Source organism: Sinohyriopsis cumingii, chromosome 10, assembly GCF_028554795.1.
Source record: "Sinohyriopsis cumingii isolate HCF-2022 chromosome 10, ASM2855479v2, whole genome shotgun sequence".
Lineage (NCBI taxonomy): Eukaryota > Metazoa > Mollusca > Bivalvia > Unionida > Unionidae > Sinohyriopsis > Sinohyriopsis cumingii.
The window spans coordinates 60,429,720-60,449,780 of NC_142970.1; the positions used below are offsets into that span (position 1 = coordinate 60,429,720).

Genomic DNA, 20,061 nt, shown 5'->3' on the forward strand with positions numbered 1-20,061 from the left:
TTGTTTGAGTAGGTGTCACAGTGGTACATGTAGTATGGAGTTGACTAAATTGTGTGAGTAGGTGTGGTACATGTAGTATGCAGTTGACTTGTGTGAGTAGTTGTGGTACATGTAGAATGCAGTTGACTTGTGTGAGTAGTTGTGGTACATGTAGAATGCAGTTGACTTGTGTGAGTAGGTGTGGTACATGTAGAATGCAGTTGACTTGTGTGAGTAGGTGTGGTACATGTAGTATGGAGTTGACTTTTGTGAGTAGTTGTGGTACATGTAGTATGGAGTTGACTAAATTGTGTGAGTAGTTGTGGTACATGTAGTATGCAGTTGACTTGTGTGAGTAGTTGTGGTACATGTAGAATGCAGTTGACTTGTGTGAGTAGTTGTGGTACATGTAGAATGCAGTTGACTTGTGTGAGTAGTTGTGGTACATGTAGAATGCAGTTGACTTGTGTGAGTAGTTGTGGTACATGTAGAATGCAGTTGACTTGTGTGAGTAGGTGTGGTACATGTAGAATGCAGTTGACTTGTGTGAGTAGGTGTGGTACATGTAGTATGGAGTTGACTTGTGTGAGTAGGTGTGGTACATGTAGAATGCAGTTGACTTGTGTGAGTAGGTGTGGTACATGTAGAATGCAGTTGACTTGTGTGAGTAGTTGTGGTACATGTAGTATGCAGTTGACTTGTGTGAGTAGTTGTGGTACATGTAGAATGCAGTTGACTTGTGTGAGTAGTTGTGGTACATGTAGAATGCAGTTGACTTGTGTGAGTAGGTGTGGTACATGTAGTATGGAGTTGACTTCTGTGTGAATAGGTGTGGTATGTGTAGTATGGAGTTGACTTCTGTGTGTGTAGGTGTGGTACATATAGTATTTCTCTCATGACAAGATAAGACCATCCCTGTACATTTTCTCAAGCAATGTGGAGGCCTCTTTTAGTGTCAGATGGTGATATCCTTTGCAAATATTAGACCAACATTTGTATTTTAAAAGATGGGATGTGGGCATGAACTTGTTGTTAAACATGGGAGCTTATTGGTAGGTAAGTTTCTATAACTGGATAAAAGTATATACTTTAGTTTCATTTTATTTTCACGAGTCTTAGTTTTTATTCTTTTGTAAAGCATGATATAATCATTGCTACTTGAGTTTGTTGATTTACCTATCAAAGTTTATATAATTTAGGTCTTCCTGACCAAAGATGCAGTGGGATATAACATTATTGATATCAGTTCATCAGTAGGATGTAACATCAGTGTTGTCTGTCCATCAGTAAAATGTAACATTAGTGTTGTATGTCCATCAGTGGGATGTAACATGAGTGATATCAGTTCATCAGTAGGATGTAACATTAGTGTTGTCTGTCCATCAGTAATATGTAACATTATTGTTGTATGTCCATCAGCGGGATGTAACATTGCTGATATCAGTTCATCAGTAAAATGTAACATTAGTGTTGTATGTCCATCAGTGGGATGTAACATTAGTGATATCAGTTCATCAGTAGGATGTAACATTAGTGATGTCTGTCCTTCAGTGGGATGTAACATTAGTGTTGTCTGTCCATCAGTGGGATGTAACATTAGTGATGTCTGTCCTTCAGTGGGATGTAACATTAGTGTAGCATGTCCATCAGTGGGATGTAACATTAAAGATGTCTGTCCATCAGTGGACAAGGTAGTTTCTGCAACATTAGTTGGCTGTAGACCTTTTTCTCAAACCTGATATCAGGCTGACCTATGGTTAGCATCATAAGCCTATTGATTAATGTTTACATGACCAGTGAAACATGAAACGATTCTATTTAATTTTGGCTTTGTTTAGTTTCATGCAGTTTAAGGCCATTTTTCAGCACATGGTAGACTGTGATGTGGCCAGTATATATGTTGGGGAAAGATTCCAATAAGACCCTGAGAAGCACCACCAACACACAGGAAGAAACTGGCAAGCTTTCTCACATACCCACATTGGTCATGCAGAAACAGAGATTTTCAGAGGTGATTATCAGAGACAGTGATTATCAGAGACAGTGACTATCAGAGGTGATTATCAGAGACTGAGTGACTATCAAAAGTGAACATCTTAGGCCACTCAGCTACCAGGGTCTCACAATTCTGTTTATGCAGCAGGTCCTATATTTCAGAGAAATTACAATTATTTTTTAAAATTTAAATTGATTTTGTTTCAGAATTTTCTGAGACCCTGGTATTTTATTTCTCATAGTGAAACCAACAAGCTTTTACAGTGTCTTCTAAAGTGGAGAACATTATTTCAGATCCTACTCATGAATGAATAGACTCCAAACCCAGAAATGAATAGACCTCTAACCCCGGAATGAATAGACTCATAACCCAGGAATGAATAGACTCATAACCCAGAAATGAATAGACTTCTTACCCAGAAATGAATAGACTTCTAACCCTGGAATGAATAGACTCATAACCCAGGATTGAATAGACTCATAACCCAGGAATGAATAGACTCATAACCCAGGAATGAATAGACTTCTAACCCATAAATGAATAGACTTCTAACCCAGGAATGAATAGACTCATAACCCAGGAATGAATAGACTCCTACCCCCGAAATGAATAGACTCCTAGCTCAGGAATGAATAGACTATTTACCCAAATATGAATAGACTCCTAGCCCAGGAATGAATAGACTCCTAGCCCAGAATTAGAGATCTTTAAAAAGGACAAGTTGATTTAGCTTGCCATACAATTTTCTATTTCAGAAGTAAAATCATCTTTGGCAAAACAAGAAATTAAAAATATTTTGGTTCAGTATTTGGTTGAAAAGGACATTTTTTGATACAATTACTTTGAGTTTAATTTAAGTAAATCTCTACATGGCTCAGAAAGAAAAGTAATAATTTAAATTGTAAAATGTTTTAGATTGAAATAGAGCTAAGAAAGCTTCAGTTTAAAAACAAAATGATAGAAATCCAAAATCATAAAGAGGAAAGAGAAAAAGAAGAGCGGCAAACAAAAATGCAAAAAGAGAAAGAGAAATAAAAATGCAGATGCAAAATGAAGTAATGGAAATCGAACTAAAACGTAAAGAATTAGAACTGGCAAGCAGAAAGCACTCCACACACACAAGTGCAGGTTTTTATGCTACAAAAAATACTAGGTTAGTACCATTACCCCCTTTTAAAGAAAAAGTATGTGAATATTTTCCTCATTTAGAGAAAATTGCTGAAAATTTTGAAATGGCCAAGAGAGCACTGGACTTTGTTATTACAGAGTGTACTTGGCAAAAGCTCATGAAGTCTACACTTCATTGTCATACATAAAAGTGCTAAATAATGATGAGTTGATTCCTGAGGCACATTGACAAAGGCTTAGGAATTGTAGGAAAGCGTCTGGCCAGATCTGTGTCGAACTTGCATGGGGAAAAGTACAACAGTTTATAGGTGGTGCTGTTCCATAAGGTTAATAATGATTTTGATGCCTCTTATAGGTTAGAGAGTTCTCAGCCAGTTTTTAGTAAGAAACCATGAGTACGTCAAAATTTCTGTCCTATAGCCTGGTATATCTGTAACAGCACGTACTCAGTCAAAGCTGAAAAAATACAAGAATACTATACTCTGAGATTTGTGTATTATGATTTTACAAGTATCTGAAATATCGAAGGAATTAAAACCTCAACATTAGGCAAAAAATCTTTCGGAATAATCTTCCAGACCACTTTAGTAGCAATCAAACTTTGATTCATTTAGATGTTCAGTTCTAAATTGGAATGAAAGACTGTAAATGTAATATAAGTAAACAATACTCTCCCTGACCGCTCCGGTGGCCTAGTGGCTAGAGCATCTGCCTTGGGTGTGGGAAGTCGTGGGTTCGATCCCTGGCCAAGTCATACCAAAGACTTACAAAGATGGTACTAACAGCTACCTTGCTTGGCGCTCAGCATTAAGAGGATAGTATTGGGAATGGTTGGTTTGGTGTCAGGATAATGTGACTGGGTGGGACATCATGTTACATGTCTGCAACATGATGCTTCAGTGCTAGGCATAACTATAAACTGCCACATTGCAGACATCATCGTGATATGACTGAAAAATTGTTAAAGATGCGTTAAAAATCCAAATCCCCCCCCCCTCGCAATGATGACAGCAAAAGTATGTGTGTGTTTGTTGTTTAGCTATCTTTGACTTTGTCTTACGTATTAATCAGATTCTCCTCTGTTAGTTCCTTGCCTTACATACTAATCATGTTACATACAGTTAGCTCCTTGTCTTGCATACTAATCATGTTACCTACTGTAACAGTTCTTGTCTTACATACTAATCATGTTACCTACTGTTCTTGTCTTTCATACTAAATATGTTACCAACTTTCCTTGTCTTATATACTAATCATGTTACCTGCTGTTAGCCCTTTGTCTTACATACTAAATATGGTGCTAAATTCACTTTTACTAACTGACTTTTAAAATGCTTTGCTTGCTCATGTCTCAAGTCACATTTTGTGTTTTTTTTGTTCAATTTATATTTATGTGTTATTTGTTTGGATGTCTCACTAATCATGCTTGTGGTAATGCCTCATTTGTTTTATGTAATGTTGGTAAAATGCTCATTAGAGCTTGTGTTGAATCGTTTTAAATCATGCTGACATTATGTTTTCTCTTCTCTTCTCTTCTCTTGTCTTCTCTTCTCTTCTCTTCTCTTCTCTTCTCTTCTCTTCTCTTCTCTTCAGATTGGAAATGCAGAGACAATGTTTTTCAGTAGGCAGGTAAAGTACGGGAATGGGAGCAAGCAAAAGTATGGTCTGAAATACAGCTTTTCTAAAGCTAATGAAACTGTTTTTAATAGAAAATAGTACTCCCAGATATATTATTCCTTATGTGCTTTGGATTTATAAAGGACTGTCAAAAAAGTCATTTTATTTGTGTGTATTTTGTGTTTATATGTATAGATACATGTATATAGTAGAAATACAGTAAATACAAATGTATCTCATATTGACATATAGTAGAAATGCAATACATACAATGTATCTCTTATTGATATATTGATATCAGAAATACAGTACATACAGTGTATCACTTACTAACATGCCTGTAGTAGAAATACAATACATACATTGTATCTCTTGTTGATATGTGTATCTCTTATTAGCATGTATATAGTTGAAATACAGTACATAGTGTTTCTCATATTGACATGTATATAGTAAAAATACAATACATACAATGTATCTCTTATTGACATGTCTATAGCAGAAATAAAATACAATGTATCTCATATTGATATCTATATAGTGTACATACAATGTATCGCTTATTGATATGTAGGTAGTAGAAATACAGTGCATACAATGTATCGCTTATTGATATGTAGGTAGTAGAAATACAGTGCATACAATGTTATCGCTTATTGATATGTAGGTAGTAGAAATACAGTGCATACAATGTATCGCTTATTGATATGTAGGTAGTAGAAATACAGTGCATACAATGTTATCGCTTATTGATATGTAGGTAGTAGAAATACAGTGCATACAATGTATCGCTTATTGATATGTAGGTAGTAGAAATACAGTACATACAATGTTATCGCTTATTGATATGTAGGTAGTAGAAATACAGTGCATACAATGTTATCGCTTATTGATATGTAGGTAGTAGAAATACAGTGCATACAATGTTATCGCTTATTGATATGTAGGTAGTAGAAATACAGTACACACAATGTTATCGCTTATTGATATGTAGGTAGTAGAAATACAGTACACACAATGTTATCACTTATTGATATGTAGGTAGTAGAAATACAGTACATACAATGTTATCGCTTATTGATATGTAGGTAGTAGAAATACAGTGCATACAATGTTATCGCTTATTGATATGTAGGTAGTAGAAATACAGTACACACAATGTTATCGCTTATTGATATGTAGGTAGTAGAAATACAGTACACACAATGTTATCACTTATTGATATGTAGGTAGTAGAAATACAGTACACACAATGTTATCGCTTATTGATATGTAGGTAGTAGAAATACAGTACATACAATGTTATCGCTTATTGATATGTAGATAGTAGAAATACAGTACTTATTTTTAATTTATACAGGTTACAGCCATGTTGTTTGACATCATGACAGGGAATTCTGAGGTGGACCATCCTCTCTGTGAGGTCAGATACACTCTTTCTAATAATCAACTCATTCGGTGCAAATTATGTTTCATCCTTCCCCTCCCGTCTTTCAACACCCTCATATTTTAGTGACAAGGTGGGAGCTCCATTCTTTACATAAATCCTTGCAATGTCTCCTTCCTTGACTTGAAATGAAATCCTGTCAGCACCTCTGCTTAAATGATACATAAGGAACAAATCTGTAATGTCTCATTTTATACAGATGTGTAATCAGTGACTGAATATGCTGATGGGACAAATAAAACTAGCATAGAATGGGGGGGGGGCAGATTTCACTTGACCAATAATGTAATAAAATGTGAAGACTTTCATCTGGAAAACCTAGTCTCATTGTAAACAAGACTGACCTTGAACTCTTGCTATTTGTTTACAGTCATGGAGAAAAGTTAGCTTTGTAAACATTCTCTTTACAACTTACATCATGTACAAAATTAAGCACATAATATAAATTAAATATACACAACATATGCTAACACAAAGCAGTTAAGTGTAACAATATGTATACACTGTAAATAACTCAAACACATTGATATCAGTATTCCAATAAAAATGACATTTTTTTAAAATTAAAGATCAGCTGAATATTGTTTATGTTACAGTAGATATTCTTTGTACTTATTTGTACACGTGAAATATAGTTAATAAAACTTTTACAAAAATACACATTCAGTAAGTTGTTGTATTATTTCACAGCTTCGTTATATCTTGTATATTATTTTCTTTTGGTTTCCACTCTAAATTCTTTCCCCATACATATGTTTATTGCAAAAATGGCATTTTGTTTATGGTATTTCACTTTATTTGAATAGTTCACCTGCATAATTGAAAGAATGTTGTGAATATTTTAGAAACTTTTAAAATCAACGAGACTCTCTTTATAGGAGTGTACAGACGGATTACTGGACCAATTAGACCACCAGCTGAAAATGTCAGATGATGAATGTAAAGACTACAGGTTTGTTGTCATAATTACCATCACTTGATGTCAAATTATGTCATGCTGCTATAATTTGGCAAGACACAAATGTTACACTTCTGTCCTGCTGACATAATATGGCAATATACAGATGCCAAATTTTTGCTGACATAATGTGGCACAACACTAATGCCACACTTTTGTCTTGCTGACTTAATATGGCAATATACAGATGCCAAATTTTTGCTGACATAATATGGCAAGACACAAATGCAGATCTGCCAACTGTCTGGGAATATCCCAAATTCACATGGCAAAAAATTAATTTTTTTATATAACCTGAAACATATATACACATTCCATTTTTGATCATTTTCAGTCAGATTCAGATTTTTTTGGTGGTCAAATCTGGTAGATATTCTTCATTTCCATTATGAACAGCTGTCATTGTTAAGTTGATTTTAAACATGTTTGGTTTGCTCTGTGTTCAGTTTATTAAAATGAATAACTTTTTTAATTAAAAAAATGTTTGGACAGTGAACATTTGTCAAATAAACAATTTAAATGTAATGTCCACTAAAGAAAGAAATACACAGGACTTTCTATTTATTTGGTCCATTTCAAAAGATGATACTTACAATGCCATTCTCCACCTGAAAACTGTCCCTGTGAAACCCTATCCCCAATTCAGTTTTCTTTAGTTGGCAGGTCTTCAAATGCCAGACTTCTGTCTTCCTGACATAATATTGCAAGTCACAAATGTCACTTTATATGGCAAGACAAAAATGTCACACCTTTGGTAGCTAAGACAGTCACTGTTATCAATATGTGTGTTAAATTTTTGTGGTAGTTCAAGTTTTGTATAAAAGGTTTGGAAAGTTGTTGCTTCAGGTTTAGTGTCAGTTAATAATGAGGTGGGGAATTCTATATTGCACCTGATAAATTGTGTAGTTTGTTCCAGGTTAGTAGTCTAATTTAATTCTGAATTTCTAGCTAAAAGATAAGGGTTACTTCAATAAAATTTTCTTTTTTTCACTAGTTTTTTTGAAAAGGTGCTTCTGTTATAAAGTGCCAGACTTTCAGACTGTGGTCAAGTAGACAAATATGATGTCAGGAGAAATTGACACCATAACTGTAAAGTTTCTTTGATAAAGTTAACATCCTAGTAGTGAGCGACATAGAAAAATGAAATATCAGTAAAAATTGATGCCTGTGAAGTTGTCAAGGTTAGCATCCTGATAGTCAGGGATATGTCATTTGATTTGTAACCCCATTAAATCCATCATCATACACATTCCACTAAAACATGATATTCCCACATCATACACATTCCACTAAAACATGATATTCCCACATCATACACATTCCACTAAAACATGATATTCCCACATCATACACATTCCACTAAAACATGATATTCCCACATCATACACATTCCACTAAAACATGATATTCCCACATCATACACATACCACTAAAACATGATATTCCCACATCATACACATTCCACTAAAACATGATATTCCCACATCATACACATTCCACTAAAACATGATATTCCCACATCATACACATTCCACTAAAACATGATATTCCCACATCATACACATTCCACTAAAACATGATATTCCCATCATACACATTCCACTGAAACATAATATTCCCACATCATACACATTCCACTAAAACATGATATTCCCACATTATACACATTCCACTAAAACATGATGTTCCCACATCATACACATTCCACTAAAACATGATATTCCCACATCATACACATACCACTAAAATGTGATATTCCCACATCATACACATTCCACTAAAACATACTATTCCCATCATATACGTTCCACTAAAACATAATATTCCCATCATACACATTCCACTGAAACATAATATTCCAACATCATACACATTCCACTAAAACATAATATTCCCATCATACACATTCCACTGAAACATAATATTCCAACATCATACACATTCCACTAAAACATAACATTCCATCATACACATTCCACTGAAACATATCACACACATTCCACTACAACATAATATTCCTACATCACACACATTCCACTACAACATAATATTCCTACATCATACACATTTCACTAAAACATAATATTCCCATCAAACACATTCCACTGAAACATAATACTTCCATCATATACATTCCACTAAAACATAATATTCCAGCATACACATTCCACTAAAACATAATATTCCCACATTATACACATTCCACTACAACATAATATTCCTACATCACACACATTCCACTACAACATAATATTCCTACATCACACACATTCCACTACAACATAATATTCCTACATCAAACACATTCCACTGAAACATAATACTTCCATCATATACATTCCACTAAAACAATATTTTCACATCATACACATTCCACTAAAACATAATATTCCCACATTATACACATTCCACTTAAACATAATATTCCCATCATACACATTCCACTAAAACATACATATTCCACTAAAACATAATATTCTCACATCATACACATTCATCTAAAACATAATATTCCCATCATACACGTTCCACTAAAACATAATATTCACACTAAAACATGATGTTCCCCCATCATATACATTCCACTAAAACATGATATTCCCACATCATACACATTCCACTTAAACATAATATTCCCACATCATACACATTCCACTAAAACATAATATTCCCACATCATACACATTCCACTAAAACATACTATTCCCACACCATATACATTCCACTAAAACATAATATTCCCATCAGACACATTCATACATGCCAACCATTACTCTTTTGGCGTAATCGTTACACTTTTGTTCACTAAATTATGCCTTACACGTAATTGTATTCGGATTATGTATTTTCGGTATATCCCGCTCCAAAAAATTTAATAATTTCTTTTCTCATTTTTATTAACATCCCATTAATCCCACAGACCATATTTAGAAAAGATGGCTTCTATGTAACTATGACATAAGAGTACGATTGTCCGAAGACTTGCATGCACTTTCCTAACAGTATTATGTTCTATTTACAGCAGTTTCCCTACTTCCAAGAAACATGCTGGTTTCTACTTTCAACTTTTTACCTCAATTTCTATTTATAGCAGCTGTATGGCTTAGTTAGGAGAGAACAGACTGGTTTCATGACTTTTAATCTTTGCTCACAGATTCTTTGTTCTAATTCAGAACAGAACCAGTCTGTAGATATTTAGTGCTAAAAGTCAAGTCAGATTTATTTTAGTCGATGCATGTTAGAGCGAAAATATTTTTCAAATAATTTCACAGATGGATTAGGAAAAGACAAAAAAATGATTCAGAGATGAATACATGAATTACACAATACAGCGTTCCATTCTTGGGATCTTCATGCCCCTTGCAGGCTGTGTGGAAAAGATTTTAATATTGGTCATGGTGGTAAAACAAGAAACCTTGAATTACCTCATTTACTAACTCCAGTATAGTAAACTAAGGTAACTTCTTTTTTGCAGCAGAACTAAATTGTGGACATGAATTTTATAAATGCAGATGCGTTATCTACCGAGTTCTTAATAGAACACGGACAGCCCCTAGCGGTAGAAGACTACATTGGTCCTTTGTTCAAACAGATGTTTCCTGATTCCAAAATTGTAGAAAATATGCATGTGCAAGAACAAAATCATCTAATATTGTTAGGTGTTTAGCTGAAGATACTTCACTTAAAATTGCAGAAGCCATGAAAATTGGGCTGTTTAGTACTGCAACAGACAGGAGTAGTGATTATAACAAAATGTTGTACCCAGTCTGTGTAAGAGACTTTGACAATGAAAAGGGCAAAGTCAGAGTGCTCTTCTTTCATTACCAGAATTAACAGTAGATTCCACTGGAGAAAACGTTTTATTTATTTGCTTGATAATACTTTGAATAAACTTAAGTTGGCATAATTGTATGGGGTTTTCAGCTGATACTGCATCAGTGACTGGATTCATAAAGGAGTTGTATTCTATATTTTGAAAAATGTTTCCGTCTTTGTACATATCATATTATGCACCATGCTGCACGAAAAGCTACTGATAAATTAGAAGAACTCCTGAAGTATCAAGTTGGCACTCCACTCTACCCGACAGTGTACTTCATGACATTCGTCGTCTCAGCTGGTACACAGTGTTTTGCAGTGCAATATGAGAGTCTAAAATAAATCATTTTGTACATATTATTATTGAATTTTTATCATGTTATATGTGGATTACTCTTTTTCTGCTCGGATTACCCTTTTTGTCCACTTGGATTACACTTTCTCCTCGCCAGGGGTTGGCATATATGCACATTCCACTAAAATGTTGTATTGCTTTTTGGTCCTTTTACTCTAATCCCAAATTGTATGAAAATATTTTGGTACTGAAAGCCAGAAAAACAACATGGCATGAATTTCTTGTAATGAACTAGGTTCATCATTCAGCCCATGGCCGAACCAGACTAGGTTCATCAATCAACCCATGTCTGTACCAGACTAGGTTCATCAATCAAACCATGTCTGTACCAGACTAGGTTCATCAATCAGCCCATGGCCAAACCAAACTAGGTTCATCAATCAAACCATGTCTGTACCAGACTAAGTTCATCAATCAACCCATGTCTGTACCAGACTAGGTTCATCAATCAACCCATGTCTGTACCAGACTAGGTTCATCAATCAATCCATGTCTGTACCAGACTAGGTTCATCAATCAGCCCATGGCCAAACCAAACTAGGTTCATCAGTCAACCCATGTCTGTACCAGACTAGGTTCATCAGTCAACCCATGTCTGTACCAGACTATGTTCATCAATCAACCCATGTCTGTACCAGACTATGTTCATCAATCAGCTCATGGCTGAACCAAACTAGGTTCATCAATCAGACCATGTCTGTACCAGACTAGGTTCATCAGTCAATCCATGTCTGTACCAGACTAGGTTCATCAATCAACCCATGTCTGTACCAGACTAGGTTCATTAATCAAGCCATGTCTGTACCAGACTAGTTTCATCAATCAGCCCATGGCCAAACCAAACTAGGTTCATCAATCAACCCATGTCTGTACCAGACTAGGTTCATCAATCAACCCATGTCTGTACCAGACTAGATTCATCAATCAACCCATGTCTGTATCAGACTAGGTTCATCAATCAACCCATGTCTGTACCAGACTAGGTTCATCAATCAACCCATGTCTGTATCAGACTAGGTTCATCAATCAACCCATGTCTGTACCAGACTAGGTTCATCAATCAGACCATGTCTGTACCAGACTATGTTCATCAATCAACCCATGTCCATACCAGACTAGTTTCATCAATCAACCCATGTCCATACCAAACTAGGTTCATCAATCAAACCATGTCTGTACCAGACTAGGTTCATCAATCAACCCATGTCCATACCAGACTAGGTTCATCAATCAAACCATGTCCATACCAGACTAGGTTCATCAATCAACCCATGTCCATACCAAACTTCATTTAAGAATGATCAATTGTACAATTTTACAGTATTGGACTATTAAATTTTTTAAAATAATTTTATATAGATCAGAATCAAATTGATCCCAAATTACTTTTAAAAAAAATTATTTTGCTACTTTTAGGATCCAATTAAAGGATTATTGCATAGAAAAAATATCAAAAATAGTTTCCTGTTATTAACAGCATATAGAAATAGTACCCTGTTACTGTGTATAGAAAATTAATAACTGAATGAGTGCCATATATACTTGTAAGTCAGGTCCAACTGCAAGCAACATAGACCCTTATTTGTTGTCATATACTTCAGCAACATATCAGGGTTAACAATATCACAGAAATTTGACATTGTCTCTTGCATGGGAGTTCCTGGAGGGACTACCTTAACAAGAACATTGAACTTTGATACTATAACTGTCTCCTACTTTCTGAAGAGACTACCTTGACAAAGACTGAAATTTAACATTCCAATCTTCTCCTGTCAGGAAGTTTCTGGAGGGGCTACTTCAATAATAACACCAAATATTAACATAACTTTCACCTGCCAGGGAGTTTCTGGAGTGGCTTTAATAATAACGCTGAAATTTAACATTATAACTTTCTTATGCCAGGGAGTTTCTGAAGGGACTACTTCAATAATAACATTGAAATTTAACATTACAACTTTATTTTGCCAGGGAGTTTCTGGAGAAGCTTGGAAACAATGAGGAAAGTGAGAATGAAGCTGACCTGGATGAAGAGCTAAGACAGGTATGCTATAATTCAACAAGGATAAGTTGAGGTTTGTAAATAGTAATTATTATTGTAAACAGATTATACCACTGGCATACTCAATTCTTGACTCTGTTTAGTTAGGAGTAGCACAGGTTATTTCAAAATCATTGTGTCAAGTATTATTTTCCAGCTACTGTCTGTCTTGTGTCAAGTATTATTTTCTAGCTACTCTCTGTCTTGTGTCAAGTATTAACTTACAGCTACTGTCTATCCTGTGTCATGCATCATTTTCCAGCAACTGTCTATCCTGTGTCAAGCATTATTGTCCAGAATATATCAACAGTGACTTGTTCAGACAGGTGACTGCTTAGTAAAATATAAAGTCACATTTTCAGGATAACCATTGGCCTGTAAGCAGTAACATTTTCAGTTAGTGACTGCTAGTAAAGTATAAGAGGTGGCCTGTTTAGACTCTTGGCTGCTTAGTGTAGTGCAAACTGTCCTGTTTAGTATAAACACTGACCTGCTTGGACAGGTTGCTGATTTGTGAAGACTACTTATTTTTATCTTCTTTTATTGGGACCATAATAATTTGCTGTTTCGTATAAGTCATTGTTTTATATACGTTTCTTTTTAAGGCCTGTTTATACGTGTTTTGTATTGATTTCTTAAGGTTAGGTCAAGAGAACATCTGAGGATTTTAGAAAGGAATGAAGGGGAAATAACACTAATGCCGTTGCCTCATAAAGGGGACATAACCCTAATGCCTTTGTGACTTGTGATAGATTATTTTTTCCCTTAAAATAACATTTTACTGACACGAATCAGGACAGTATCAGTTGAAAAGGACAAGAGCCGTAATGGCTGGAAAATATGGCTTGGGACCTTTAGTTATTATCAAGCATATTGCCATACCAAAACAGTATACATTGACATATTAAAATAGTCTGTTAGACACTTGTATTCATTATCTTTTCACCCTTTCATGTTTCATAGACTTGATACTTAAGGATATTGCAGAATTCAAATGATCCGAGTTCATTTTTCCTTTAAACCAGTTTATATATTTCTTCATATGATGCCTAAGAAAGAATATGTTAAATTTTCATACATCCATATTAGTTTAGGCGTTGGACATATCAGTTTGCATTGGTCATAACAATTTGGCATAGGCCATAACAATTTTGTATAGGCCATAACAATTTTGTATAGGCCATAACAATTGGAACAGTGATCACCCTTTATAGTTCTCTAAGTGTAAAAGTGAACCACCTTCTTGGTGAGATGGCATTACTTTGGGGCATATCTTAATAAGAGACAGAAGACACAACATTTCATTTTACATCCGATCTTTCTCTAGAATTAAAAGCATTATATTACTACTATCTAGAGGTAAATCATGAAGTCATATTAATGATATTATCGTGTAATGATCATTATATTTATGGAGGCATTAATTTACAAAAGCAGACAACCTTAACAATAACACTGAAATCTTAAGGTAACGATATAGTGGGGTGATGTATGCAAACAACGTTATGATGGTATATGTTGTATGTTAAATAACATGATAATTGCTTACAGTCCAGAAACAAATAATTTAAAAATATGAAGCAGAAAATTAAAAAATTAAAACTCACCAAGTATAATGCAATTCTTGCACAAGGGCTATGCAGAATGCTCTGCCATGCCTTTTGGCAAGTTGTTGGCATTTTGGAGAGTTATGGGCCTTTTGAGGCAATATGGGCTTGCATGAAAGCTCTAATGCTGTATTTACACTGCTGTCATTGCCAATAATATCAGCATCACTTTGTCTCATATTTTTCTTTTGAAAAGGGTAAACAGTAATTCGGATGGTTTTAGCTGGCTTAAAGGGTAGACAGTAATCAGGATGATTTTAGCTGATTTAAAGGGTACACAGTAATCAGGATGATTTTAGCTGATTTAAAGCTCAGACAGTAATCGGGATGGTTGAAGCTGACTTAAAGGTAGACAGTAATCAGGCTGGCTTAAAGGGTAGACAGTAATCAGGATGGTTTAAAGGGTAGACATTAGTCAGGATGGTTTTAGCTGATTTAAAGCTCAGACAATAATCAGGATGGGTTTTGCTGATTTAAAGCTCAGACAGTAATCAGGATGGTTTTAGCTGATTTAAAGCTCAGACAGTAATCAGGATGGTTGAAGCTGGCTTAAAGGTAGACAGTAATCAGGATGGCTTAAAGGGTAGACAGTAATCAGGATGGTTTTAGCTGATTTAAAGGGTAGACAGTAATCACAATGGTTATAGCTGGCTTAAAGGTAGACAGTAATCAGGATGGCTTAAAGGGTAGACAGTAATCAGTATGGTTTTAGCTGCTTTAAAACTCAGCAATCTGGATGGTTTAAAAGCCAAATATTAATCAGGACAGTGTTAGCGGTTTTAAAGTATGCATTTTGTGATGTGAGCCATGCTGAAACATTAGAATAGCTTGACCTGCATGAGGACAAGATATGCATGTCTAAAAATAGTTTTACCTGTCTAAAAATAGATTTCTATTGGTATTTGGTTTATAATTGCTATACTAGGTAATTGATAATGTAAGATTAATTGTTAAGCATGTTGTACTGTGCACAAACACACACCCAGCCTAGAAAAGTGCTTTAGTTGTCAGTGGTTGAGATTAAACCAGTGTTATAGTGAGCCTGGAGTATCATGGTGTCAGAATGATGACAGATGATAAAAATGCTGTGTTTTTGTTTGGTCTGGTCACAGAGTGTTACCATTTGGCCAATTCCTGAACTACTGGAAAGGAAAAATCTTAACATTAAATTAATGCCTAGATCACATAAAAATTCCAACATTAAAGTAATGTCTAGAATATATACAAATGTCAACATTAAAGTAATGCCTAGATCAAGTACAAATGTCAACATTAAAGTAATGCCTAGATCACATACAAATGTCAACATTAAAGTAATGCCTAGATCAAGTACAAATGTCAACATTAAAGTAAATCCTAGATCAAGTACAAATGTCAACAATAAAGTAATGCCTAGATCAAGTACAAATGTCAACATTAAAGTAACTCCTAGATCAAGTACACATGTCAACAATAAAGTAATGCCTAGATCAAGTACAAATATCAACATTAAAGTAATGCCTAGATCAAGTACAAATATCAACATTAAACAAATGCTTAGATCAAGTACAAATGTCAACATTAAAGTAATGCTTAGATCAAGTACAAATGTCAGCATTAAAGTAATGCCTAGATCAAGTACAAATGTCAACATTAAAGTAATGCTTAGATCAAGTACAAATATCAACATTAAAGCAATGCCTAGATCAAGTACAAATGTCATCATTAAAGTACTGATTAGATCAAGTACAAATATCAACATTAAAGTAATGCCTAGATCAAGTACAACTGTCAACATTAACAAATGCCTAGGTCAAGTACAACTGTCAACATTAAACAAATGCCTAGATTAAGTACAACTGTCAACATTAATGCCTAGATCAAGTACAAATGTCAACATTAAAGTAATGCCTAGATCAAGTACAACTGTCAATATTAAACAAATGCCTAGATCAAGTACAAATGTCAACATTAAAGTATAACCTAGATTAAGTACAAATGTCAACATTAAAGTAATGCCTAGATGAAGTACAACTGTCAACATTAAAGTAATGCCTAGATCAAGTACAAATGTCAACATTAAAGTAATGCCTAGATCAAGTACAACTGTCAATATTAAACAAATGCCTAGATCAAGTACAAATGTCAACATTAAAGTATAACCTAGATCAAGTACAAATGTCAACATTGAAGTAATGCCTAGATCAAGTACAACTGTCAACATTAAAGTAATGCCTAGATCAAGTACAACTGTCAATATTAAACAAATGCCTAGATCAAGTACAAATGTCAACATTAAAGTATAACCTAGATCAAGTACAAATGTCAACATTGAAGTAATGCCTAGATCAAGTACAACTGTCAACATTAAAGTAATGCCTAGATCAAGTACAACTGTCAACATTAAAGTAATGCCTAGATCAAGTACAACTGTCAACATTAAAGTAATGCCTAGATCAAGTACAACTGTCAACATTAAAGTAATGCCTAGATCAAGTACAAATATCAACATTAAAGTAATGCCTAGATCAAGTACAAATGTCAACATTAAAGTAATGCTTAGATCAAGTATGAATGTCAACATTAAAGTAATGCCTAGATCAAGTATAAATGTCAACATTAAAGTAATGCCTAGATCAAGTACAAATATCAACATTAAAGTAGTGCCTAGATGAAGTACAACTGTCAACATTAAAGTAATGCCTAGATGAAGTACAACTGTCAACATTAAAGTAATGCCTAGATCAAGTACAAATATCAACATTAAAGTAATGCCTAGATCAAGTACAAATATCAACATTAAAGTAATGCTTAGATCAAGTATAAATGTCAACATTGAAGTAATGCCTAGATCAAGTACAAATATCAACATTAAAGTAATGTCTAGATCAAGTACAACTGTCAACATTAAAGTAATGCCTAGATCATGTTCAGATTTCACTACAAACACAAAGAACAGCAAGAAATCAAGGTGTCAAAGCTTTATTTCACAAACCTTGTTTTTTTAATAATTTTTATATAATGTGCTATGTTTGAAAATGTTTACAAGTCAATCTCGTCACCTGTAACAATGTCTAATGATCTGGACCCATTATAGTATCAGGTGTAAAAAGTAAAGTTGGCTTCCTTTGCAACATATTCTGACGAGACAACATTGTAGGCAAACTAGGAAAAAGTACTGACAACATTATAGGCAAACTAGGCAAAAGTAATGACAACATTATAGGCAAACTAGGCAAAAGTACTGACATTATTGTAGGCAAACTAGGCAAAAATACTGTCAATATTGTAGGCAAACTGGGCAAAAGTACTGACAACACTATGCAAACTAGGAAAAAGTACTGACAACACTGTAGGCAAACGAGGCAAAAGTACTGACAACACTGTAGGCAAACTAGGCAAAAGTACTGACAACACTAGGCAAACTAGGCAAAAGTACTGACAACACTGTAGGCAAACTAGGCAAAAGTACTGACAACACTAGGCAAACTAGGCAAAAGTACTGACAACACTGTAGGCAAACTAGGCAAAAGTACTGACAAACACTGTAGGCAAACTAGGCAAAAGTAATTATAAGCTGAATTTTGGTGCTTGTTATGGGCATCAAATTGTACACACAGGTTTATTCTCAGGATGTAAATTTGTGTCTGCTCAGCCCAGGAACAAGTATGATCACTGTATACAGTCAGGGACAAGGACATTTGCTGTGTACAGTCAGGGACAAATAAGTATTTGACCTTTCTTTGGCACAGTGAATTTTTACCCAGTCGTTATTATACTGAGTTGAAAACTGAGTGATGTACGATTGTCTTCATGTCAATTCCAGCTCAAACTGGAGGAGGAGTCCTTGATGCAACAGTTAAAGGCTGTAGAAGCAGAACGAGCCCAGACTGCCAAACTTGCCCAGAAAGAGAGGGAGATAGCCAGGGGTTTGGACGAAGAGGAAGAGAGGTCAGAGTGTATTATATTTTGCATGCTGTCATTCCATCAGTCCAATCTATGTTTCCATGATTGTTCTCACACAAGAACTTGAGTTATTCATTATCTATTCTTATCATACTTTGTAAATAGCTTAAATTTGGGTTGAGGAATAAGTATGTCGGTTTCAGAATCAAAAGGTTGAGGTTATGGTCACTTAACTAAAAAGGAAAATTGGATTCTACACAGTATTATACCTCTACAGTGCAGACCAAAACCAAACTCTGTGGATGACTTGCATGTGTGTTTTTCAGGTTTAATTCAAAATATTTGAGCACTTCTAGATGTTCGCCATACTAATCCCTGAGCATTAAGTTTAGTTTTAAACCTACATTTTAGATTTTGTACACATATCTGCCAAGTGTCCCGTTTTTTCTGTATTTGTCCTGTATTTTGGACTTGACTATGCGTGTATGGTTTTAAAAAAAAAATGTTTTTTAATTTTAAAAAATAATAAAATATGTCCTTACAATTTTCAGTTTAAAATGGACACTCAGTTCCATTCTGATAAAAATGTATCACATGTATATAGGAATCAATTTCTACAATATGATTGGTTCATTTGAAATCGAGGCTACAATGCCTGTCATTATCTGCCATATTGGATTTTGCAAACAGTTACCGCTGTCTCTGTATCTCATCTTCGTAATATTCAACTTCTAATCATGCTGAATAGGAAACCAGAATATTCAGAATTTTTGCCATGAAAGACAAGAAAACAGGACTGGAAGGACAATTGTGCCATCTTGTTTTGATTTGTAAAACCATCTGGTAAATGTGAAAACTTCATGTCTTGAAAATTGTGTAATGTGATTTCGCTATTGGGCATGGAGGTGTTTCGCTATTGGGCATGGAGGTGTTTCGCTATTGGGCATGGAGGCGCCCATGAAATGCAAGAGCAAGAAAAAGCTTATAAACATCAGCTTGCTGCTTCATCATACACAACTCAGCCTGAACTTAGGATGTATATAAATACCAGAGAGAACATAGATGTAATTTGATCAAAATTTGGTTTATTAAACTACTTTTAGAAATGAACCTTCAACTTTAAGTTACTAGTGTTGCTGGTGATTTATTTCACACGTTTTCCAGACAGTAAAATTGCAAAGGATTACTCGTATGCTAGAACGAAAACAGTTCAGTAAGAAAATCACACAGAA

At 34.7% G+C, this 20,061-nt stretch overlaps 1 protein-coding gene across 1 annotated transcript in view; it reads left to right on the top strand.

The window, feature by feature from the left end:
• The window catches only part of LOC149790224 (beclin-1-like), a 72,442-nt gene that overhangs the window by 13,944 nt on the left and 38,437 nt on the right, over positions 1-20,061 (top strand). The window contains exons 5-8 of the mRNA XM_089972245.1: positions 6,081-6,143; positions 7,046-7,119; positions 13,268-13,340; positions 18,750-18,874. Of these exons, the coding sequence (XP_089828371.1) occupies positions 6,081-6,143; positions 7,046-7,119; positions 13,268-13,340; positions 18,750-18,874 (335 nt within the window). The remainder of the gene's footprint in view (positions 1-6,080; positions 6,144-7,045; positions 7,120-13,267; positions 13,341-18,749; positions 18,875-20,061) is intronic.